Genomic DNA, 25,423 nt, shown 5'->3' with positions numbered 1-25,423 from the left:
AGCTACATTCTATCTTTGTATATATGTTCATGTATGTATCCTTATCATTGTTGGCTCCTTGCACTTGTATATAATATAATCACACTTTTGCATATAACTTAGTGAGCTTGATACTATTATTTCACACACCACCTGGAGGTTGGCAACCCTATATGGCAACTAGGCCAAAAACCTCCCACCGGTGGCGAAGAGGAACCTGGCAACCCTACTGAGGACACTTAGCTAACTTGGAGAATATCACAGGCTCACTGTGACATCACAGCAGATCAACCAATGACATGGAGAAATGAGACAAGGAGAAATCAGAGATCTAAAGGAAGTTACGCATGGACAGGAATAAGGTTTGCTGATCATTAGAAATCGTCACGTTGTTGGTTCTGACAGCTTGCTTTTCCTGTTTCATACTGGACTGTGCTCCTGTTAAATTCCTGTTAGATTACGAATCTGCAGTGCGTTTTAGAGTTGAGTCATATTTTAATTCCACACCCCAGCTTTTAAAAACAAAAGCAGAAAAGAGCATTGAAATTATTCACCGAGCACCTCCTTTCCTCTGCCCCTGGCAGGATTTACATGGTAGACTGTGCCTCTTTGCTGGAAACGTTTCTCCTACTAACCCTTTGTCAACCATACAGTGCAACAGAGGGGAGACATGTATAGAATAGTAACGATAAGAAGCATGGCTGCCCCCTCTCTGTACTTTTTGTGGATTGATGGGTTGTTGTTGTTTTTTAAAGTGTGGCTGACAATAAAGAAGCAGAATGAGGGTTATGGATGGGGTTTGTTCGTATTGTTTTGCGAAGGCAGAAGTGTGTGTCTGGACAAACAAATCAGAACTGCCTTCAGTTTCAAAAAATATTTCAGGAAATAACTTCTGGAGACAGTAAACCATACCCTGCAGTAAATATTTTTCAAACAAACAATAAAAAGGAACCCCGACAACTTGTTTGGTAGAAATATAATGGATGATGTTCTTTAGCTCACCAAAGCAGCTCTGCAAACTGAAATGGTGGTATAGGGTAATGCAGATGCTATACTGACCTTTCAGTGTGGTTTTTCCTCTCCGGTTTTCATTTTAAAAGATGCAAAATGCCGTCACTCATTATCACACTGTGATGAACATTAGAAGATGAAGAATTGGTTTTTATACCCCACTGTTTTTCTACCGTAAGGAGTCTCAAAGCGGCTTACAATCAACTTCCCTTCCCCCTCCCCACAACAGCCATCTTGTGAGGTAGGTGGGGCTGAGAGAGTTCGGAGAGAACTGTGACTGGCCCAAGGTCGCCCAGCAGGCTTCATGTGGAGGAGCGCAGGAAACCCACCTGGTTCACCATATTAGAGTCTGCCGCTCATGTGGAGGAGTGGGGAATTGAACCTGGTTCTCCAGATTAGAGCCCGCCGCTCTTAACCAGTACACCACGCTGGCTCTCTAAGGCACATTACGTACTGTGCGGAAAGACAGGGAGAGTTCTAGGGGTAGGCAGAGCCCTTTATTGAAGCGCCATGGGGTATCTAACGTACTTCATTAGGGAAAGTCATGAGAGGTGACCTTGAGGGCCGTGGCTTTTCAGTCCTTTCCTCTGTAAAGGGCAGAATGCAGAGCTAAGCTTTTTGCACAGATGGCAAAAAAGAAGGACCCAAATGGATAGCTAGTCCTATGAGAGCAAAACACTACAGTTATAACCAGCACCGCAGTGTGAGGCAGCGTGGTGCAGTGGTTATAGGGTTGCCAACCTCCAGGTGGTGGCTGGAGATCTTCCGCTATTACAACTGATCTGTTCTCCTGGAGAAAATGCCCGCTTTGGCAATGGGACTCTATGGCATGGAAGTCCCTCCCCTCTCCAAACCATGCCCTCCTCAGGCTCCGCCTCCAAAATCTCCAGGTATTTCCCAACCCGGAGCTGGCAACGCTAAGTGGTTAGAGTGTTGGACTAGGATCTGGAAGACCCTGGTTCAAATCCCCATTCTGCCATGGAAGAAGAAGAAGAAGAGTTGGTCGTTATACCCCGCTTTTCTCTACCGAAAGGAGTCTCAAAGTGGCTGACAATCACTTCTCCTTCCCCCTCAGAGCAGGCACCTTGTGAGGTCAGTGGAGCTGAGAGAGTTCGGAGAGAGCTGTGACTAGCCCAAGGTCACCCAGCAGGCTTCATGTGGAGGAGTGGGGAATCGAACCCGGTTCTCCAAATGAGAGTCTGCCACTCTTAACCACTACACCACACTGGTTGGAGACAGACAAACGTTTTCAAAGGAGTTGGAAGTGGTTTGGGGGAGACGTGGCTTTTGTATGCCACTGTGAGAAAAATGCAGGCTCCTATATGGCCTTCCCTGGCAACTCTGTCATGAAGAAGACTGCTTCAGAATCGCTGGCTCTCTCTGCCTGCTGCAGCAAACCCTGCCCCTTTCCAACACATCCCTATGAGGTGGGGGTTCAGGAATGGCGTTTATGCCACCTCGAGACTCCGTAGTCAGAAGGAAGGTGGGATACAAATATTTAAATAAATATTACTTCCCAAGGTACATATACGCATTTCTGTTGCCTGACTTTCATGTCTGGTTGGACGAAGACTACAAAACCAGTTTACCAGAATGAAAAATGGGATGCTCACAACGAATAGAGATCCCTTTCCCAACTCTTCTGGCAATAGAGTTGCCAACTCTGGGTTGGAAAATTCCTGGAGACTTTGGAGGTGGAGACTCGGGAGGTTGGGGCTTGGGGAGGGGAGGAAGCTCAACAGGTTATAATGCCATTTAATCTACCCTCCAAAGCAGCCGTTTGCTTGAGGGAACTGATCTCTGTCATTTGGAGATCCGTTGCAATTCCAGGAGATCTCCAGGTACCACCTGGAGGATGGCAACCCTATCTGTCAACTGTCTACAGCCCATTCTTCTTCACAGCTTATTGAATTAGCTCACTCATAATTTGGTGGGATAATGAAAAATGTGATGGATGGATGGATGGATGGATGGATGGGTAGGTAGGTAGGTAGGTAGGTATGTAGGTAGGTAGGTAGATAGATAGATAGATAGAATTCCCATGATTTATTTTCTATTGTTATACACTTAAATGCTTTCCCCCCCTTACAGTGGCCTTAAATTTCCAAACACCTGGAGTACCCATGGACCTTGTAAATGGGAAATTTTTGGACAACGGTGGTGCTGGTTATATATTAAAACCGGAATTCCTAAGACATAGAGACACGCAGTTTAACCCGAATAGTATAACTGGGAACCATGGTCCTGCTGTGCTTACAATCTCGGTAAGTTTATTAGTCTATTGGTAACATTCTAACATAAGAATTTAAGAACATAAGAAAAGTCATGCTGGATCAGACCAAGGTCCATCAAGTCCAGCAGTCTGTCCACAGTGGCCAACCAGGGGCCTCTAGGAAGCCCACAAACAAGACAACTGCAGCAGCATTATCCTGCTTGTGTTCCACAGCACCTAATATAATAGGCATGCTCATCTGATCCTGGAGAGAACAGGTATTCATCATGACTAGTATTCATTTTGACTAGTAGCCATGGATAACCCTCTCCTCCATGAACATGTCCACTCCCCTCTTCAAGCCTTCCAAGTTGGCAGCCATCAGTCCACATCCAGGGGCAGGGAGTTCCACAATTTAACTATGTGTTGTATAAAGAAATACCGTATTTTCTGGCGTACAAGACGACTGGGCGTATAAGACGACCCCCCCATTTTTACAGTTAAAATATAGAGTTTGGGATTGTCCCGAGTCCGCAGCCTGGGGCCGGCCCTCGGGACTGCGCCCCAACCCCGCGGCCACCCCCGGTCCTCCTGGGGCAGCTCAACCCCCGGGGAAACAACACCACTTACCGGGGCGGGAGGAACAGGAGGAGGCCGGGGGCCGACCTCCCGGCATGGAAGAGTGTGTGCCGACCCGGAGCGACGGGACGTGGCTCTCAGGGGGAGTCGGCGAGGGGAGAAGGGAGCGGGGAAGAAGAGGGGGACGGGGGCGAGAGTAAGGGCCCTCGAGAAGGGCGAGGCTAAAGGCAAGGGGAGGACTGAGCCGACGGCCCGTGGAGGGCGGGGCTAAAGGAGGGTTTGGAGGGGAGGGAAGCCCATAAAGACAGAAGCTGAAGCGGAGGCCGGGGAGGAAAGGGGGCATGTTGGGTGTGCTAGGTGGCAGCCAAAACACCCTGTGTCAGGAGAAGAGAGTGGCCACCCCAGCCCCGGCCAGCCGGCCAGCCAGCCGCATGCCTGCCTTGCGCTGCCGCTGGAGCACAGCCGAGCACTTCCCTCCGTGCACCCCGGCGCACCTGGCTCCGACTCCGAGCTGGGCAGTGAGCGCCCTCGCCGGGCTCGCCTCCCCTCCCTGCTCTGCCAGACATGGACAGAGCGGAGGCGGCTCCCAGGCAGATTCTCCAGTCCGGCTCGGAATTCAGCATCCGGCGTATAAGACGACACCCGGCGTATAAGACGACCCCCGACTTTTGAGAAGATTTTCCTGGGTTAAAAAGTAGCCAGAAAATACAGTACTTCCTTTTATCTGTTTTAAATCTCTCACCCTCCAGCTTCAGCAGATGACCCTGCGTTCTAGTATTATGAGAGAGGGAGAAAAGCTTCTCCCTGTCCAATCTCTCTGTACCATGCATAGTTTTATATACCTCTATCATGACTCACCTTAACCGCATTCTTTCCAAGCTAAACAGCCCTAAGCGTTTTAACCACTCCTCATAGGGCAGTTGCTCTAGTCTCCTGATCATTTTGGTTGCTCTTTTCTGCACCTTCTCAAGCTCTGTAATATCCTTTTTTAGGTGTGGTGACCAGAACTGTACACAGTATTCCAAGTGTGGTCTCACCATAGATTTGTACAAGGGCAGTATGATATCAGCAGTTTTATTTTCTATTCCTCGTCTAATTATGGCCAGCATGGAACTTGCCTTTTTCACAGCAGCCGCACACTGGGTCGACATCTTCATCGAGCGATCCACTACCACCCCAAGATCCCTTTCTTGGTCTGTCGCTGCCAGCAGAGATCTTAAAGGCTGGAAATGGCAAACCACGTCTGTTCGTCTCTTGCCTTGAAAACTCTATGGGGTCACCATAAATCAGCTGCCACTTAATAGCACTTCCCACAACCATCATTCTCTTGGTTAATTCTTTAATATTTAAAAACATTTAAAAAATTATTACAGGTGCTTTCTTGGCGTCTATAGCCCAAACTCTTGATAAGTACATGACACAATGCAATAGATCACCCAGGCAACATTTCAGCAGGTTTCCTGTGCCAATAAAATAACATGTTTTGCTATTTTTGATCTGATGATCTGTCATAGCTTTTAAAGGGGATTTCTTTTCTTTTTTAAAATATTTTTTTATTAATGGGTTTTTAGGGTACAGAAATATAAAAATGAAAGGGAGTTGAGATGAGGAAGGAGGGAAAGGGAAATCGTTATATGTCAAAGGACAGTCAGTAAATAATCAGTAAACACATTACATGTTTCATAGACAAATTAATCTAATGTGCACCCAATTAAGTAAAGTTCCATCTGGTAGTCAGTGAGTAATTTTACACAAATATTTACATTGGTGGTATATATTCTTTTTACTTTTACTTTTTGCTTAAATCTGGTTATCCTATTAGATATAGTTAGCTATAATTAAAGGGGACTTCTGACCCGTATGCATGGCTTTGTACACACCAACAAATGGGGCCATTATGAAATGCAGAGGCCGAATGGGTCAGTGCCTTTCAAGTGACTATGCTCTTAGAATCGACCCCTTCCTGAGAAGTGGTATGTTATTTTATTCAGTTAGTCACCTACTAAGCAGGACTCAACTACTTTACTCACTTAAAAAGTAAGTCTTTTTATTGATGTGCTCCAATGTAATTGTGTATATGCAAATATTACAAAGTCTTAAAATTCAGTATCAATGTATACAGTAAAGCAAGCAAGTTCTACATACTATTCAGTTTTAAAATCCAATACTTAAAATATAACAGTTAAAGAAGTCTGATTTAGTTCAAAGTATCTAATTCACATTCTAGAATAATATATTTGTAAAGCCATACATACCAATACCATCTTCTGAGCCTCCCTTAGATGTCTGAAGTTCTGGCCCTTACCCTGTCTGTATTTACACTGTTTAAGTCACCTTCAATGACCTTGAACCTTAAACTTGAGCAGGTTACAGTTGTACTGCACATGCTCCGTGGCTTCCCTTTAGATTACCATATTTGGACTTCCACTTCCAGGAGGCTAAGCATACTATTTCTTAGACAGGCAGTTTTGAGTTTTGTTATACTTTATATAATCAGTTTTATCATCATTCTCATCTCCAGAAAAATACGTTGAGATTGAACCTATTCATTAATTTCTAGCATCATGTCTTCATGTTTAAATCATAAAATACAATATATTGTTTACATTTCATCATTACATCATTGTCAGCATCATATACCCTTGGAGTATAGAGAGTAGAGAGCATTTCTGCACTTGAAGTCATTGGAAAGGCAGGAAGTGCCTTTAAGCTACACTCTGCTCTGTAGCTTAAAGAATGTAGGAAGTGCTGCAAAGGCTTTGCTCTCTAGCCATTGAAAAGGCTGGGAAAGGTCATAGAAAAAGGCTGAAAATGCAGCAAGCAAATCTGCACTGACACTGAAATCTTTGACAGAGTAATTCAGAAACATAAGCCTCTGGCAAAGAATATCCAGGCTTTCTTTCCTTTTAAAAGGAAATTTAAGCCTCTGCTGTATAGTTTGTAGTTTGTATGTGTAGCTTGGTTTTACATTGAATATTTCTGCATATGTACAACACTAATTCCACAGTTCATGTGTTCTAATATGTCAAAGCCTGTAACAAGGCGGTTATCCGAGACTGCATCGGGAGACACAGTTTGGGAATTTTCTTCCCATCCTAGGGATGCGTACACAGGATCGGAGCAGGGATGGGGAACCTGAGGTAGTGTGTTGCATCCGTCGACCAGGAGAAGGTCTGCCTGGCTCTTGCAGGGGACTTGGCATAGCTTCCAAACTATGTCATCACTTTTTATTTTTTTGCCGTCAAGTTGCTGCTGACTACTGGCGACCCCATAGGGTTTTCAAGGCAAGAGACGTTCAGGGGTGGCTTGCCAGCATGGTGTAGTGGTTAAGAGTGGTGGTTTAGAGTGGTGGAGTCTGATCTGGAGAACCGGGTTTGATTACCCACTCCTCCACATGAGCGGTGCAGGCTAATCTAGTGAACTGGATTTACTTCCCTGCTCCTACATATGAAGCCAGCTGGGTGACCTTGGGCTAGTCACACTCTCTCAGCCCCACCTACCTCACAGGGTGTCTGAGTGGGAAGGGGGAGGGAAGGTGATTGTAAGCCGGTTTGATTCTTCCTTAAGTGGTAGAGGAAGTCGGTATATAAAAACAAACTCTTCTTCGTCTTCTTCATCTTCTTCTTCGTCGTCTTCTTTGTCATTGGTCTCCCAGCCCAGTACTAGCCAGTGCTGACCCTTCTTAGCTTTTAAGAGCTGAAGAGACTGGCTTAGCTTGGGCTATCCAGGCCATCACTTAGATATAGATTAGGGTTGCCAATTCTGGGTTGGGAAATTCCTGGGGGTGGAGCCTGGGAAGGATGGAGTTGAAGGGGGGTACCTCAGAGTGGTATAATGCCATAAAGTCCATCCTCCAAAGCAGGCATTTTCTTCAGGGGAACTGATCACTGTTCTCCAGGATTTTGTTGTGGGATAGTTCTTCGGTAAGGGTCAAATCCTTTCACTGTTTCTGGAGCCTGGCGGGGTTTTGGTGAGGAGGCATGTGTTGTCTTGTACTGGACTGGGGTGGTCACAGAAACTGTCTCAGTTCCCTCATTGAAACACCTTTGGACAGTGTGGTGGGTCACTGAGGTCATTGATGCATGGGTGCTTTCACTCATGTTGGTCCCTGGTCTGTCTCTGTTGTTCCTTGGAGTTATGCATGAGTTTTCTGTCCATTAGAGATGACCTTGCTGCCAGCCCTCACAAATCCCAGGACTTCCCATCCCTTCTATTAACCTGATTCTTCCATCTCCCCTGAGCTCAGCCTTGTTCAATCCCCATGCATAAGGCAAAGCATGGGACACGGAAGCTTGGGGGAGGGACATTTCTCTCACTACAGCCAATGACAAAGCAGCATTTCAAGGGGCAGGGACTCAAATGCTTCCTGATTTGAGCTTGGAGGCTGCTGGTGCATAGATTCCCAACAGGATAGTGTGGGTCCAGTGAGCAATGAACCTTAGGTAAAACTCCCGTGCATAAAAGGCCTGAGTCTCCAGGGTCCAAACTTTTGTAAAGAAGGTGGGTGGTGGTAAATGGAACCTCCATATTCAGAGGCAGTAAACCTCTCAATACCAGTGCCAAGAGGCAGTGTCAAGGGAAGGCCTCATCTATGCCCTGTTTTTGGAATTCCAGAAGAACTGGTTGGCCACTGTGTGAAATAGGTTGCTGGACCAGATGGAGCTTCTCTTATGTTCTTATCTCCCCATTCTTTGTCCGGTTATCATTTTCTTTATGCTGCAATCAATGTTCTCACTCTTCAGTGACAACATACATATCATTTGTGTGCGGAATCCTAGCGAATTAGACCTTTTTGCTCAAGCTGCGACACTCACAACGATGCTGAAAAATTGCCAGTCAGAACAAAAATAAATCACGCTTACTTGATTTATTAGCTGCAATATTTTCTTCCACCTTCCTGGGCTTGCAGTGGGAAGTAAATACCTTGAATATCGCAGTTGCTGAGACTAGCTTCCTGCAAATGCTATTTAGTCATCAAAGGGGTTTGACAGGGTATTAAATACCAGTGCTGTAGTTCCTCATCTAGTTACACAGTAAATGCTTTGCCCCATGTTTGTACACGTGTGACAGTGATCTTGCTTTGCCCAGTCAGCATTATAATAACATTACATTTTTAAAAAATTGCACTCAAATAGTTTTTCCTGCCCTGTTTGTTGCGAAGAGAAGCCAGCTATGATCTTTTGCTGAGGCTCTGTCTTGTGTGCCCTTTCTCTCAGAGGCGAAGTGGATGATCAGACACAGATAGTGTTGCCAACCTCCAGGTACTAGCTGGCGATCTCCTGCTCTTCCAACTGATCTCCAGCCGATAGAGATCAGCTCGCCTGGAGAAAATGGCCACATTGGCAATTGGACTCTATGGCATTGAAGTCCCTCCCCTCCCCAAACCCTGGCCTCCCCAGGCGCCACCCCAAAAATCTCCAATTGTCAAAGTGGCTATTTTCTCCAGGTGACCTGATCTCTATCAGCTGGAGATCAGTTGTAATAGCAGAAGATCTCCAGCTACTACCTGGAGCATCCCTATGTACCTGGAGCAACCCTATGTACAGGGCCTTCCCCCCCACCCTTAGCTGAGGTAAATAATGATTGCGTACCTTTTTTTCACTCTACGGGAGACAATTTTCCTGCAAAATGATAGATAACCAAAACAAGTAGAAATTTTGGTGGGTAGCTTGAGTCGAAACCTATTGTGTCATTTTCGGTTGCACAGCTGATCAGCGGCCATCAGCTACCACCTAGTAGCCTCTCCCGGACCAATAAGGCAGATCCCGTGGTGGTCGTTGAAATTCATGGCGTTCCAGAAGACCAGGCCAAGCAACAGTCCTGCGTAGTAAAGGGCAACGGTAAGTGCACCTGTCTATTGATCGTGCGAGGCCTCGACAATTTAGGAACTCAGCTCATTACCTGACACAGCTTATCAAAGTTGCTCCTCTGGCGACGGAACAAGAATCTAGGAGCAGCAAGGCATGAATCAGTCAGGGAAGCGGGAAGGACATGCAAGGAATTTGTAATGTTGCATTGTAGAAATTCCCATTATTTGAGCCTTGATTAAGTGAAAACGCCCGCTCATCGGAATTCACGGTGGGTCTCTCCTCTCCTTCGCTCCCTATCGGTTTGTGCCGTACAAATGTGGGTTTTATCCGGCGGCACAGTTAATGGCTTTGATCTGGAGCCGAGCACTCAGGGAGATCACAGATCCGATGGACCCAATACTTCGGTGTTCAAACGCCCTGCCTTCTGTTCTGTAAACTCCCAACTTCGGCTCTTTGGGTAGAAGCCAGGAGTGTTTTGCAGGAGAGAGCGGGGGGAAAGTGTATCCTTTGTTGAGAAGAACACAATGTTTGGAGCTGGAAGTGATTTGGTTTGATTGTATTGCTGCTTGGTTTTAGTCTGCGCTACAAAAGGGAGAAAACAGGTGCTGAAACACAAAAAATTAAGGAATCTGAGTTAGTGGAAGGGGAAAACGAAGGGGTTGAGCTAAACACAATCTAATATAACAACCAGTAAATCTATTTTTATTATATATTGTGCACAATTGTATTTTAAAACATAGGGCCTAAAATGCAGGCTTCCTAAAGCGCACCAACATATTTACAAATATTACCAACACATGACAGTTGATGTTAGTACATAAAATGATCAAAATCTGACCAGACACATTTCAGCCTTTTAGGGGCCTTCCTCAGTGGTCATTAGGGTTGCCAGGTCCTTCTTTGCCACTGGCAGGAGGTTTTGGGGGTGGAGCCTAAGGAGGGTGGCATTTGGGGAGGGACTTCAGTGCCATAGAGTCCAATTGCCAAAGCGGCTATTTTCTCCAGGTGAACTGATCTCTATCGGCTGGAGATCAGTTGTAATAGCAGGAGATCTCCGGCTACTACCCGGAGGTTGGCAACCCTAGTGGTCATACATACATAATTTTACAATACACATCCTGACATATACAAACGTTGGACACGGTATAAAAATATATATAAAAGCCTTTTATTCTGTGTGACTTTGACTTTATGTTACAATAGTTAGTCCACACGTCTTAAAACATGGCTCACGGCTCACACCTTGTATATGGTGTCCAGCATTTCAGATTGTGTATAACATCAACAAATGTGAAAAAAAGAAAGAAGAAGAAGAGTTGGTTTTTATATGCTCACTTTCTCTACCACTTAAGGGAGACTAAAACCGGCTTATAATCACCTTCCCTTCCCCTCCCCACAACAGACACCCTGTGAGGTAGGTGGGGCTGAGAGAGTGTGACTTGCCCAAGGTCACCCAGCTGGTTTCACGTGTAGGAGTGGGGAAGCAAATCCAGTTCACCAGATTAGCCTCCGCCGCTCATGTGGAGGAGTAGGGAATCGAACCCGGTTCTCCAGATCAGACTCCACCGCTCCAAACCACCGCTCTTAACCACTTCACCACGGTGGCTAAGTACCAGACTTCTCATCCTTCAGGATTTTTTTGCATTGTCCTTGGTTGCCAGCAGGCTGGGGGGGAAAATGCCCTGCCTCTTTAATAGATGTTTAATAGAGGTTTAATGTGTGGAAATGGGCATATGACGCTTTTCATGGCATGGTGGTAAATAACATCACCCGGTAAATAACATCCCATTAAGCCTCTATTAAGACCTTTTTTCCCCCTTCAGGCAGCCAACAACTCTATTTTTTCTTGTGACATGAACGAACATACGTTATTTGATCCACTATGGAAACGGGCTGGCTGCATTGTGAACATTCCCCCCCCCTCAGGCTTAGTGAGAATTGGTCCTTCAGCTCTATAACTAAAAAACACCACCTGCCTGGCAGGCTGTCACCTGGACTCTTTCCCCCGCCCACCCCTGGAGTGGTTTTTGAAACTTGTTTTAAATTGAGGGTGGAATTAAGATCAATTGGGTCATTTTAAGCGACTCACCTCATTGTGGTTTATTGCTTGAAACGGCACATCATTGTGCAAATTGGAGAGAAACAATGGCAGTGTACCACTCCAATCCTAAAAGAAAACTCATTTGGAATGCATTAGAGTGATGTCTTTCCATCAGGAAAGAGGGTAAAGAGAGCCAGTGTAGTGTAGTGGTTAAGAGCGGTGGTTTGGTGGACTCTGATCCAGAGAACCGGGTTTGATTCCCCACTTGTCCACATGAGTGGCAGAGGCTAATCTGGTGAACTGGATTTGTTTCCCCACTCCTAAGCCAGCTGGGTGACCTTGGGCAAGTTACAGTTCTATTAAGAGCTCTCTCAGCCCCACCTACCTCACAGGGTGTCTGTTGTGGGGAGGGGAAGGGAAGGTGATTGTAAGCCGGTTTGACAGCCCATTCCTGAGCTGGCGGCGTACAAAGACGGCGGGGAAGAGGCGCAGCGGCGCCTCTTCCTAAGCCAATTCCCATATGCCGTAAAACAAAACAAAAAACCATTTCGCGGCTTTTTTGTGTTTTACCGGGGCCTTTTGCCCCATAGGAAACTGCTCAGAAACAAATGCAGCACCACCGTTCCCAGCGCCTGCGTAACCGGCCGAAACTGGGATAAAGAGCCACCTAACCAGCGGCTCCTCCCCCCAGCCCACCCCCAGAACACCCCCCTGCGCCAGTGCTGCCTCTCTACACCATGGCTGAGAGGCCGCACCAGTGGAGGGGTGAGGCACGGTCCTGTGGCGCTCGGCTGCTGGCGGGACTGGCCTCGCCGCCAGCGTAAGTGTGTAATCATGGTTTTACATGCACTTACACGGGCGGCGGGGTCACTCCGCCTCCTAAGAGGTTTCGCCCAGAAAGTGGTAGAGAAAGTCGGCATATAAAAAAAAAACTCTTCTTCTTCTAAATAAATAAAGCCGTAGCACCTTAGAGATCAGTAAGATTTTTGGGGTATAAGCTTTCAAGAGCCAAAGCTCCCTTTGTTAGATACATGAACGGAGCTTGGACTCTCGAAGACGAGGGGAGCTTTGTCTCTTGTAAGCTCATACCCCGAAAATCTTGTTGGTCTTTACGGTGCTCCTGGACTCGAATCTAGCTTTTCTACTGCAGACCAACACACCTATTCTCCTGACACTAAATAAATAAAGCAGTTATCACATTGCCATGACTGTTTGCCATCAAGCCTACTGAAGAGGAAGCATGGAAATATGACAAATGCCCAGGGGTGCGGGGTTTCTATACCTTCTAAAAGAAGACAACTTTAGAAGTGAATGGCTGAGATATGTGGACAGTAGGACTGGAACTCTAGGTCTCTCCCTTTCAAACCTTAGCAACATAGGCATTCAGGAAGCGAGGAAGTTATTTATTACAAGGGCGGCAGACCTTGACCGAGTGAGTACATTGAGTCGGGCAAGACGAGTGTGCTTTGCTGCTGCGCTAGGAATTTCTCCACCAACCACCCTCCCTTCATATTTGAGATTTCTTACAATTCCTAGCCATAAGATAATTTTTACGCTCGCCAGACCGAATGTCCTGCCGACAGCTGAACTGAGCAGTTGATCTGACAAAATCCCATTCTCAGATAGGCTATGTGCTTGTACATCAGGAGCATCACCTTCTCTTATTTTGTGATCTGTGGGCTGCACCCAGGGCCATTTGGATTGCTCCCATTCTATTAAGATATCATCTTCTTGTTGACTCTTGGGTGGCCCCATTTCTGTTGGGTGATGCTGTCCCAGAAATAACCAGATGTGTTGCGAAATACCTGATAATAATAGTTTCCTTAAAGGCACGACAAAGCTAAATTATTATTCGTTTAAGTAGTGATATTGTTATTGTATTGTAGATATTGTTATGCCTGTAAAGTAATCCATTTAATGTTGTTTTTACCTTAATCTTAAAGTGTTTTAAGCTTTCTTAAGAATTTAAAGTTATTACGGTTGTATATTTTAACATCACATAATGTTAAGATTATTTTATCCTATGTATGTTGTGCTCAAGACCTTTGGTCAGATGAGCCTGAAATAAAAAGGAAAGGAAATATGACAAAGGGCAGCTCTACAAATTGCTGGAAACTCCATGGAAAAACCGTAAGAGTTTCCGGCAATTCCTAGAGCTACCCTATGTTACTTCTAGGTATTTGTATCCTGCTGTTGCTCTGAGTGGCGTTGGGCAACAGGGCTTGCCAGCGGAGGCCTGGCAACTCTAGAGTCATCCTATTGTGGGCAAAGAGAAATGTAGCCAAGAGGTGGTTTTATGCTCACAGGCCAGTGAATGGAAACCCAGTTAATTACCACGCCAAAGCTCTTTGAAGAGATCATTGCCTATTTCATGTTGCTCTCTTTATTTTCAGCTTTGTGTCCTAAGTGGGATGAAACACTCATTTTTAACGTCCAGGTTCCAGAACTTGCATTAGTACGTTTCGTTGTAGAAGATCAGATCTCCCTCACTTCCAATGAATTCCTCGGCCAATATACTTTACCGCTTTTAAGCATGAACAAAGGTACTCATTAGCTATTGTCATACATAACAAAGCCCTTCCATACCTTCACTGGCAAATTGTTCTCCTCACTATTATTATATGCAACAGAACTTGGAATTAGTGGCAATCAACATATAGCACTCTATCATGGCTGACAGCAAAATTGTTCAAGTAAATGCCCTCGTATTAATTCCCCCCCCCCAACCACGTGACTTGCCTGGTGTTAATTTGTGATACTGTACTACTCCTGAAGAGAAGACTGAGAAGGGATATGATAACCTTCTACAAGTACTTGAAGGGCTGTCATATAGAGGATGGCGCCGAGTTGTTTTCTGTTGCCCCAGAAGGTCAGACCAGAACCAACGGATTGAAATTAAATCAAAAGAGTTTCCGTCTAGACATTAGGAAGAATTTTCTAACAGAGCGGTTCTTCAGTGAAATAGACTTCCTCGGGAGGTGGTGAGCTCTCCTTCCCTGGAGGTTTTTAAGCAGAGGCTAGATGGCCATCTGTCAGCAATGCTGATTCTATGACCTTAGGCAGTTCATGAGAGGGAGGGCATCTTGGCCATCTTCTGGGCATGGAATTCTTTTGGAATTTTTGCAAGCCACTCTGCTGATTTTAGCTGTGGAAAGTCCCTCCCCTCCCCAAACCCTGGCCTCCTCAGGCTCCGCCCCAAAAATCTCCAGGTGTTTTCCAACCCGGAGCTGGCAACCCTAGGGTTACACATTGCGTGTACCTTCTGGTAGTTAGATGGTTAGGCTTTCAATGAAGAATGGTTAGGCTTTCATTGAAGAATTTGTTAATTTAGGCTTCAGTAAATTCATCCCCACAGAAATTAGCTTGTAACCTCCTCCTTTCTTGGAAAAAAAAATCCACAGCAAAGTTCCAAAATCAGGAAAATATACCTCAGATTCCGTTTAAGCCTGATTTGTTTGCACAACCTAAACACGAGTTTTTAGCTTTAACAACGTACTACACCCAAGTTGTCGTGTAGGAAGTACCCAAAGAGATATCGGATGTGCGGAGTACAAGTTTGTAGAACTCAAAACTACAAAGGGTGATTATGTTATTAGCAAGAGGCATGCTGGGGTAACGGAAGGACTGCCCATATATTACAAAGACCCAATGGAGCACAGGTTGTTTATGTGCCGGGAATCTATGCTCCCTTCTACCCCTGGAAGATTCTGTCGGTAGCATCGAAGCGTCAAGAAACAGCAACAGGGATTTTGTTCCAACCCAGCTTTGGCGCAAAGGACACCTTTTCCCGTAACAGTGAAACACAGCCATTCCCTGACACAAGAGAAAGTAAAGGTGTTCTGCATGGGGATGGCGGGGAGCAATGGAATCCAGCATTCTTCCACAAGATCCTCCATTTCATTTTCTGTGGTTCATTTTCTTTCACATTTTAAGAATTACTTAGATACTCCAATCGTTCGTACAAAACCAAACAGATGACAGTTGCCTGGTAGTTATTTGTAAATTGCTGCTGTGACGGTGGCTTTTGTATTAATATTAAATTTAACTAAAAACATTAAAAACTAATTAAAAAAGGAGAAAGTTAAGGTGTGTACTCCAGGGATGAATTTAACAGCCCGTTCCTGAGCTCGCAGCGGCCGGGGACGGCGGGGAGGAGGTGCCACAGCACAGTCTCCTAAGCTGTACCGCGGCCCCCAAAATACGAGGCCTTTTCACCCCATTGAGAAAAGCGAGGCTGTGCCTGCTCAAAAACAGGCTCAGCCACGCTCCTCTCGCCGCCGGCGTACCCGGGCGAACAGGGACAGGAGGCTGCCTAACGGCAGCTCCTCCTCCCAGAACGCCCTGGGAACGCCTCCTGGGATGCTGGAACACCCCCCGGGATGATAGTGCGGGCCTTTACGCCGGTGGGACACTGGTGGAAGGCCCTGCCAGCGTCCCAGGGCGGCGTAAGTAGCCCAGACGCCCATGTGGAGGGCCCCAATGCTGGCACAGCGCCTTCCTGGCCTCTTAAGGGCTTTTGCCCTTAAAGGTCAGGAATGTGCTGTTCCTTCTGAGTCCCTCCTTTCCTCGAGCAACAGGTTTCTCCCACAACAATGTTCTCGATTATAACCTGTTCCGTTTAGTGAGGCTATTGAGCTGTTTGTTAGATATGGGTTCGTATTCATGTATATGGAAACTTTGATATGTTTTTTTTTAAGGTCATCTACTAATTCTCCACTTATGCCTTGTTTATAGGGTACCGCCATATCCCGCTTTTTTCCAAAATGGGCGTCAGCCTGAGCCCGGCTTCGCTTTTTGTGCACGTGTCGTACTTTCAGCAATAATGTTTGGTAACAGTGTGTGTGTCCCCCCCTACACACACCCCATCTGGCTATTTCCCCAATAAAACAACCATGACTGAACAGTGCTACCCTCTTCTTTAAACAGTTTGACTTGCATAGGGCGGTGGTATTCAATGCACATAGAGGCCATGGTGGTGGAAAGGACCGGCAAGTCACAGCCAAATGGTTTTATTTATTTGTTGGCTTGATTTATATCCCGCCCCTCCCCGGCAATGCCGGACTCGGGGCCGCTCACAACATATTGCAATAATTTAACACATATCACAAGTTCAGTTAAAATTCTCAACATTTTGAAATTCTAAGTTATAATGGCACCCTGAATCATTCCAATGGCAGGTGCCAAACCAAAGGATTAGGGTAAGTATATCTAAGAAGAAGAAGAGTTGGTTTTTATATGCCGACTTTCTCTACCACTTAAGGAAGAATCAAACCGGCTTACAATCACCTTCCCTTCCCCTCGCCACAACAGACACCCTGTGAGGTAGGTGGGGCTGAGAGAGTTCAGAGAGCTGTGACTAGCCCAAGGTAACCCAGCTGGCTTCATATGGAGGAGGGGGAAACTGGTTCATCAGATTAGCGTCCGCCACTCATGTGGAGGAGTTGGGGAATCAAACCCGGTTCTCCGGATCAGAGTCCACCGCTCCAAACTACTGCTGTTGACCACTACATCACGCTGGCTCCTCACAATATAAACTAAGACAGGGTAAAAGAGGGAAGGGAGGCTAGCCAAGATGGAAAACGTCGCTGTCCTCAACCATAGGGCTGGCGGAACATCTCTCGGTCTTGCATTATGGCAATCTTTTCAAGGCAAGAGACAAACAGAGGTTTGCCACTGCTGCCTCTGCATAGCAACCCCTTTGGTGGTCTCCCATCCAAGTACTAACCAGGGCTGACCCTGCTTAGCTTCTGAGGTCTGATGAGATTGGGACTAGCCTGGGCCATCTAGGTTATGGCATGTAAAAGCCATACCACTATATAAACACGAGAACTTCCTTGCTGAATCAGACCAAGTTCTACCCAACCCAGCAACCTGTCTCCAACAGTGGCCAGCCACCTGCCCCTGGGCAGTCGCAAGCAGGGTGTAACTATGATGGCCTTTCCCCTTTTTGTCCTCAGCATCTATTAACACACACATGAACACACATGAAGCTGCCTTATACTGAATCAGACCCTCGGCCCATCAAAGCCCGCATTGTCTACTCAGACCGGCAGCCGCTCTCCAGGGTCTCAGGCAGGGGTCTTTCACATCACCTGCTTGCCTGGTCCCTTTAACTGGATATGCCGGGGATTGAACCTGGGGCCTTCTGCATGCCAAGCAGATGCTCTACCACTGAGCCACGGCCCCTCACGGAAGGGAAAGGTTCCATTTAAGTATCCCAGCTGGCTGATAGTGTTATCTATGGCATTATAAAGGATCGGTTACGTTTACAATAGATATAGATCTATCAAGATAACAACTTTTTTTTGGCTGTCAAGTCATAGCTGACTTATGGTGACCCGGTAAGGTTTTCAAGGCAAGAGGCGTTCAGAGGTAGTTTTCCATTGCCTCCACGTCACATAGTGTTGCCAACCTCCAGGTAGTGGCTGGAGATCTCCTGCTATTACAACTGATCTCCAGATGACAGAGATCAGTTCTGGAGAAAATGGCTGTTTTGAAAGGTGGACTCTATGGCAGTATACCCCCTTGAAGGCCCTCCTCTCCCAAACCCCACCCTCCTCAGGCTCCACCCCCCAAATCTCCAGGTATTTCCCAACCCAGACCTGGCAACCCTAGCATCATGACCCTGGTATTCCTTGGAGGTCTCCCATCCAAACACTTGCCTGAGTCAAGGCTGGGAGTGTGTGACTGGCTCAAGGTCACCCAGCAAGCTTCCATGGCACGAGTGGGGATTCGAACCTGCGTTTTCCAGATCCTAGCCTGACACCTTAATCACTACACTATGCAGGCTCTCACACGATAATAGCTACAGGAGCCCTAATTGGATCAGAGTCAAGAATCTGGGGAAATAGGGTAGTTACTGACACATTTTCGTTGTCCCTGTCTTTTCCCCAACAGCCAACTAGGAGAGAGAGGGTTTTTATAAGAGAAACAGCGCAGAAGGAAGAGTTAACCCAGCACCATGGCCTTAATCCAAATAGTCCTCCTCCAGAGCCTCTTTTAAATACTAAAGTAAAAGCTTGGGAAATGTGTTCTTGTTTGTTTTTACCAAATACAGAAAAAAATATTAAAAAGCTGCCCACTAGAGGAATTCAGGATGCTGTCTTTAAATGTGAAGTTCTGGGAAGCAATATGGCCCAATTCCAAATGGCCTGCAGAAGATTTATAGGGTAGCAGAAGAGATGGACTATGTGCAGGAGCTGGAGTACAAATAGGGTTGCCAACCTCCAGGTAGTAGCTGGAGATCTCCTCGGATTACAACTGATCTCCAGGTGACAGAGATAATTTCCCCTGGAGAAAATGGCTGCTTTGGAAGGTAGACTCTGTGGCACTAGTCCCCATTGGAGACCCGACCCTCCCCAAACCACACCCTCCTCAGGCTCCCCCCCCCCCAATCTCCAGGTATTTCCCAACCCGGAGCTGGCAACCCTAAGTACAAATTGGGAGCAGAATAAAGAAGGACAAAAACAGGGACAGCTGAACCCGAACTTTCTGACGGTGAGGGCTGTTCGATGGTGGAATGCACTGCCTCGGAGGGTGGTCTTTGGAGGTCTTTAAGCAGAAGCTGGATGGCCATCTGTCGGGAGTGCTTTGATTGTGGGATCCTGCATGGCAGGGGGAGGCTTGGGGTCACTGGGGATTTGGGGGGGGGAGGTAGATGTTAATTTCCTCTATTGTGCAGGGGGTTGGACTAGATGATCTAGTGGTCCCTTCCAACTCTATGATTCTATGATTCACCCATGGGGTCTCTCCACAAACACCAGTGTATAATAGTTAGGGGTTCATCATATGTCAGGGTCTCCAGTCATAATCTGCAGAAAGATTATGGATATTCGTCCTGTTTCTGGAAAGACCGAACAATCAATGATATCCCTGTTTTATAGCAATAGGTGGAAATAATATAGTAATATGTGTCTGGCAGTAAAGAGCAATATCAAATGTACTTAAAAAAAAGAAATAAGAAGCAATTTTTTTGAATATTTTTTATTTTAAAAAAAGATAATTCAAAAAGAAAGGGAGAAGGGGAGGGGGAAAATTAGGAAAAGATAAAAAAGAATTATATACAATACATTCAAAATTTCTTCTTGTTTTTTTGTTTGTTTTTCTTCCTTGGCACCCAGAATATATTGTAGTAAACTTACTAAAAATTAAAAACTGCCTTTTAAAAATAATATTGGATGTTTTCAACATTTCTTGTCTTCTTCTCTTCTTATTACACACAGTTATGACCCAAATTAGATTGTGATAAACATAATATAGTGAGACATATCTATATATATGTAAAGTTGCAAGTTAATATTTAGAATATGACTTACTATTTTGTTGGAAGGTAATGCCTAATGTTGTCGGTTTATGTGCTGTACCCGTATTGAAAACCTTAATTGCTTTGTGGGATATTATGGGGCTCTAATGAATATTATGCTCTAATGACTTTCTTTTCCAGCTCTGCTTTATTTTAATTATTAGCTACAATATTACTAGATATTCATGCCTATACTTGGTTGCAAAAAGTGCCTAGAGCACATTTTGCCCCAGTGGTGTGATAAGAGCAGGATGGTTCTTATTTGGCCAGATTAAAAGCTGGCAACCCCCTGGGCATGTGAATCTGCAGTAAACTTAGTCCAGACACAAGAATGTATCTACTTGAAGAATTAGGGTTGCCAACCTCCAGGTACTAGCTGGCGATCTCCTGCTATTACAACTGATCTCCAGCTGATAGAGATCTGTTCCCCTGGAGAAAATGGCCGCTTTGGCAATTGGACTCTATGGCATTGAAGCCCCTCCCCTCCCCAAACCCCATCCTCCTCAGGCTCCGCCCCAAAAACCTCCCACCAATGGTGAAGAGGGACCTGGCAACCCTATGTACTAATGTCTTGTATGGTGTAATATCCTCTGAGGAGTGGTGGATAGGAGTGAGCTTATGTCTCAGATCTCCCTTCAGTTCTGCTCAATAGCCAGCAGACAGAAAACTCTTGGTAGCTTTAATTACAGGTCTCCTTATTGCTTCCAGCTGGGAGAGAACCCTTACGGATGGAGAAGACCCAAGACAGTAGGGTTGCCAGATCCTGGTTGGGAAACTTCTGGAGATTTGGGGATGGATAGGGTTGCCAGCTCTGGGTTGGGAAATACCTGGAGATTCTTGGGGCGGAGCCTGAGGAGAGCGGGGTTTGAGGAGGGGAGGGACCTCAATGCACTAGAGTCCAATTGCTAAAGCGGCCATTTTCTCCAGGTGAACTGATCTCTATCGGCTGGAGATCAGTTGTAATAGCAGGAGATCTCCAGCTAGTACCTGGAAGTTGGCAACCCTACCCAAACCACACCCAAATCTCCAGGTATTTTCAAATCCAGAGTAGGCAACACTATCACATATACCTTGTAGCTGTTTTTATGGTGTGCTTCAAGCCTTAGGACAGTTTCATGAGTATCATTTTTAGGCTATAGTATTATACTTTTTAAATGCTCTGGGTTGTTTTTATGACTTGCATTTTTAGATTGTTTAATTGTATCATTTACTTTGTGAGCTACCTTGAGCAGGTGTTTACAGAAGCAGCATATACATTTTTTAACTAAATAAATAGGCCGCTTTTCAGACAGGCGAAGTCAATCAATGGGTTGGGTGATCCTGCCTCGATTTCTGTAGGCATGGGGGGAGGGCATGATTATTACTGATTGCGGCCCCAGCTCTATGGGGGGGAATGGAATGGGGGGAAAGGGGGTCACGGCCACCCCAGGGGCTACCCATACCCTGGATTACCGAAAGGCGTGATCTTACCCAAGAATGACAAGTACGCAATAGCTGGAATAAACAGGCCACAACTTTATTGATTACAGCGTTAGGCATTGGCAAGCATGAGGGGCGGGATCCAGGGACCAGCTGACCCATCTGTCAGCTGGTCACACCCTGTGCCCAACCCGCCTGCTGGGCGCAGCCTGAGATGGCAGTATGCCGGGACCCACGTGGGCGGCAGCCAACTGTGTGGTCCACTGCCACTTGGGAGGAGGCCGAACCGCAGCCCCCGAGACAGGCTTAACCATTCCTGGCCTCCCCCCAAAACCCCTTATTAGGGTCCCCAGAATGGGAAGCGGGGCACGCAGGCCGTCTTTCCCCCAAACTGGATCCGGCCCCATGCCCAAACCACCAACCATTAGTTGTGACGGATAACCCAACCAAACCCCAAAAACAAGGGGAGGGTGGGCGGGACAAGCGGCGTGGAGGGGAAAGAGTGGCCGCGGCCAGGGGTGGGGCCGCGTTTTATCCCCCCAGCATGCTGGCCGGCACAGACCCCATTGGACTGGGGAGGATCCCGTGACCCCCTGCAGAGCCCGCCGAAATACCATAAGGGGGCGGCCACGGGGGTGGACGGGAGCTGGCGGCCGCCATTGTCCCTCCCGGCCACCGCACGTGGGACCCTGGCCCGCCCCCTCCCTCCGTGGGGGCTGGCCGGGGGCCCCTGGCCCACCCATGCCGTCACCCCGCCGCCTGGAGCGGCACCGCCGCCCGGATCGGCTGCGGCCGCTGGTGAGTGGATTCCAGCCCCTTGTTCCCTCCACTCCTCCCCCCCCGCGGGTCCGCAAACCCGGATCCCCTCTCCCAAGGCACCCCACAGTAGCCCCCCAATATTGGGAAACAAGGGACCCCCAGAAATGGCTCCTGTGGGAGCGTGTCAAGAAAAAGGGGATCCCCCTTCTTGTGCTCATGGAAATCTAGGTAGGACAGAAGCCAAAGGATTTAAGAAGAAGAAGAGTTGGTTTTTATACCCTGCTTTTCTCTTCCTTGAAGGTGTCTCAAAGTGGCTTACAATCGCCTTCCCTTCCCCTCCCCAAAATAGACACCTTGTGAGCTAGGTGGGGCTGAGAGAGTTCTGAGAGAACTGTGACTGGCCCAAGGTCACCCAGCAGGCTTCATATGGAGGAGTGGGGAAGCCAACCCTGTTCTCCAGATTAGAGTCCGCCACTCATTTGGAGGAGTGGGAAATCAAACCCGGCTCTCCAGATTAGAGTCCACCTCTCTTAACCACTACCCCAGGCTGGCTGCCCTGTGTGCTGGATTGTGGTCTGTTTCTCCTTGTTACTTGAAAGTTACAGATAAGGGAACGTTGATTAATGAAGTAGAGTATCTCAGAGCACAGAACATATTTGATTATTTATGCAAATAAAAAGTGGTGGGGGAAAAAAGGAAAGGAAAAAAAATGCCTCTAAAATTTAGTGGACACATTAGCCAAATTCATTGCCCGGATGTATTTACATAATGAGATCTGCCAACTTTACAGATGTGAGATAAAATTAAGAGAAAGGAAGAGTGCTTAAGGCACACACAAGGACAGAATAAGCATTAGGCCGCAGTGACATTTTCGGCATGTTTTAAAATGGGATGCTGTGCCTAGTATGATTGATTATCTTTTAGCAGCTACTTCTTTTCCATTTTAATCTTCTTATTTAATACCTTTCTCATGCATAAATTCCTATGCCTGGGTAGTTTGAAATTAGGAATCTCTCATCATGGGGATAAGGGAGGGAAATTTTCACAAAAAGCAGCGCTACTGGAAAAAAAAAACACCCCACACATATATTTACAGTCGAAGACAGTAAGTAAACAAAGACCATAAACGGAGTAGAGTCTGAGAATCAATATTTATTGAGCTTTGGGGTCGGGAAGTTTTAGAGCAACCAACAGATGGATGCCAGGGGCATGTGGTATTGATGATAGAGTCATTCCTTGATCCTAGGTATCCTATTTCAGGTCTTCTTGTAGGCATTACCCTAGGAAGAGGAAAAGGGATTACTTAGCTATATGCCTGTACATGCGTGTATAAAGTGCCGTCAAGTCGCAGCCGATTTATGGTTACCCCGCATGGGGTTTTCAGAGCAAGAGACTAAGGCCTTTTAAGCATGGCTGTTTCACTTGCCATCACCCCTCTGATGACTTCAAGTCTTCGTTTGGGTTATGCGTGCCGTTTCTGACCATCGGAGGTCGCCTCGCTCTCCCCCTGCATTTCCCGGTGTTTCGCCTGCGTTTTCAAATTTGAGATAAAACAGGCCCCTGAAAATGCCGGCGAAATGTGGGGAAATGCAGAGGGAGAGCGAGGCGACCTCTCTGACGATTGGAAACAGCACGCATAACCCAAACAAAGACCCAAAGTTGTTGGAGGGGTGATGGCAAGGGAAACAGCCATGCATAAAAGACCTTCTAGAAGCGGAGGGGCCGTGGCTCAGTGGTAGAGCATCTGCTTGGCATGCAGAAGGTCCCAGGTACAATCCCCCACATCTCCAGTTAAAAGGACTAGGCAAGCAGGTGGTGTGAAAGACCTCTGCCTGAGACCCTGGAGAGCCGGTGCTGGTCTGAGTAGATAATACTGGCTTTGATGGACCAAGGGTCTGATTCAGTATAAGGCAGCTTCAGGTGTCCAAAGATGGTTGGCTCACCACTGCCAATTGTCTTCTGTGATGTGCAGAATCATGTCTGTATTTATGGTTGGGTAACACAGTTCAAGGCAGCATGTTATAGCCTGGTCTCGTCAGATCTCAGAAGCTAAGCAGGGTCATCCCTGGTTACTATTTGGATGGGAGATCACCAAGGAATACCAGCGTCACTAGGCAGAAGAAGGCACTGGCAAACCACCTCTGGTAGGCAGTCTCTTGCCTTGAAAACCCCATGTGTGTGTGTAAAGTGCCGTCAAGTCACAGCCGACTTTTGGTGACCCCTTTTTGGGGTTTTCAAGGCAAGAGACTAACAGAGGTGGTTTGCCAGTGCCTTCCTCTGCACAGCAACCCTGGTATTCCTTGGTGGTCTCCCATCCAAATCCAACCAGGGCTGACCTTGCTTAGCTTCCGAAATTTGACAAGATTTTACTATACCATGCTGCTTTCCCTCCATATGCCTGTATAGATCCAGAGATAATAAAACCATCCAGGGTTTGTGCTGTTCAAGGCTTCAGGCCCTGGTGTCTATTCATGCGGACGTTCCCCACGCACAGAGATACCACAGGGCCGTGCGTATTTTGAGAGACACAAATAATTTACTTCTCTAGCTCTTGACATCCTAGAGCCACAATTCTAACCTTGGTCTCCTATGATTTGTATTTTCTTGCGGCCAGTTTTCTTTTTGCAGAGTGAATAGCTTTGGCTTTTCCCAGCCCTGTGGAGGCATATTAATGTCTGTGTTCAAGTAGCTCCCCCCCGCTCTTCTCTTCATCAGGGAGAGTTTAATTTCCCCAGGCAATATGGTGGCTCACTTCCAAGAGTGGACCAGAATGGCAGTAACAGCCAGGCATTTTTGGCACTGCAAAGCATTCTAGTTCATCTGAATTGTTTTTCTTCCTGCATTACAATTATCCTCCCGTTTCAACAGCTTTCTGAGCTATAAGCTCCTTAGGCTTGATTTGTGTGCTTTCAAACTATTGTCTTTTGGCTAGGGGAAAAAAATGTAGTTCTCTGCACTGTGTTCTAGAATCAACCACTGCTTTCTATGTGCAAAACAGTGTGTCGTCTAGTATCTAATAGGGGCGTGCATTTTAAAAAATAATGGTATTTTTAAGATTCAGACTGGAGTTGGAAAATATAAGTACTGCCAATTTTTAAGGATCCCAATACCGGTATGGTGTTTGGATCCGGGTTTTATTCGGGAATCTGAAATTAGTCAGCTCCATTATAGCCTATGGGGAAGCTATCGGGGGGTCTGAGGGGAGCTGTTTTTCAAGATAGAGGCACCAAGATAGAGGTCATTTTGGTGGTTGTCATGGGCGGGGGGACACGCTGCCCAGCAGGAGATGGGGGATGAACCGCAGTAGAGCT

General features: G+C 46.6%; 1 protein-coding gene across 1 annotated transcript in view; it reads left to right on the top strand.

Moving 5' to 3' along the window:
* Positions 1–16,455, top strand: part of LOC130474913 (1-phosphatidylinositol 4,5-bisphosphate phosphodiesterase zeta-1-like) — a 77,996-nt gene extending 61,541 nt beyond the window's left edge. Inside the window, exons 11-14 of the mRNA XM_056846604.1 lie at positions 3,082–3,254; positions 9,489–9,621; positions 14,026–14,175; positions 16,367–16,455. Coding sequence (XP_056702582.1) covers positions 3,082–3,254; positions 9,489–9,621; positions 14,026–14,175; positions 16,367–16,455 — 545 coding nt within the window. The remainder of the gene's footprint in view (positions 1–3,081; positions 3,255–9,488; positions 9,622–14,025; positions 14,176–16,366) is intronic.
* Positions 16,456–25,423: the final 8,968 nt, after the last annotated feature.

This window comes from Euleptes europaea, chromosome 3, assembly GCF_029931775.1.
Source record: "Euleptes europaea isolate rEulEur1 chromosome 3, rEulEur1.hap1, whole genome shotgun sequence".
NCBI lineage: Eukaryota > Metazoa > Chordata > Lepidosauria > Squamata > Sphaerodactylidae > Euleptes > Euleptes europaea.
This window is presented reverse-complemented; position numbering and strand designations above follow the sequence as displayed.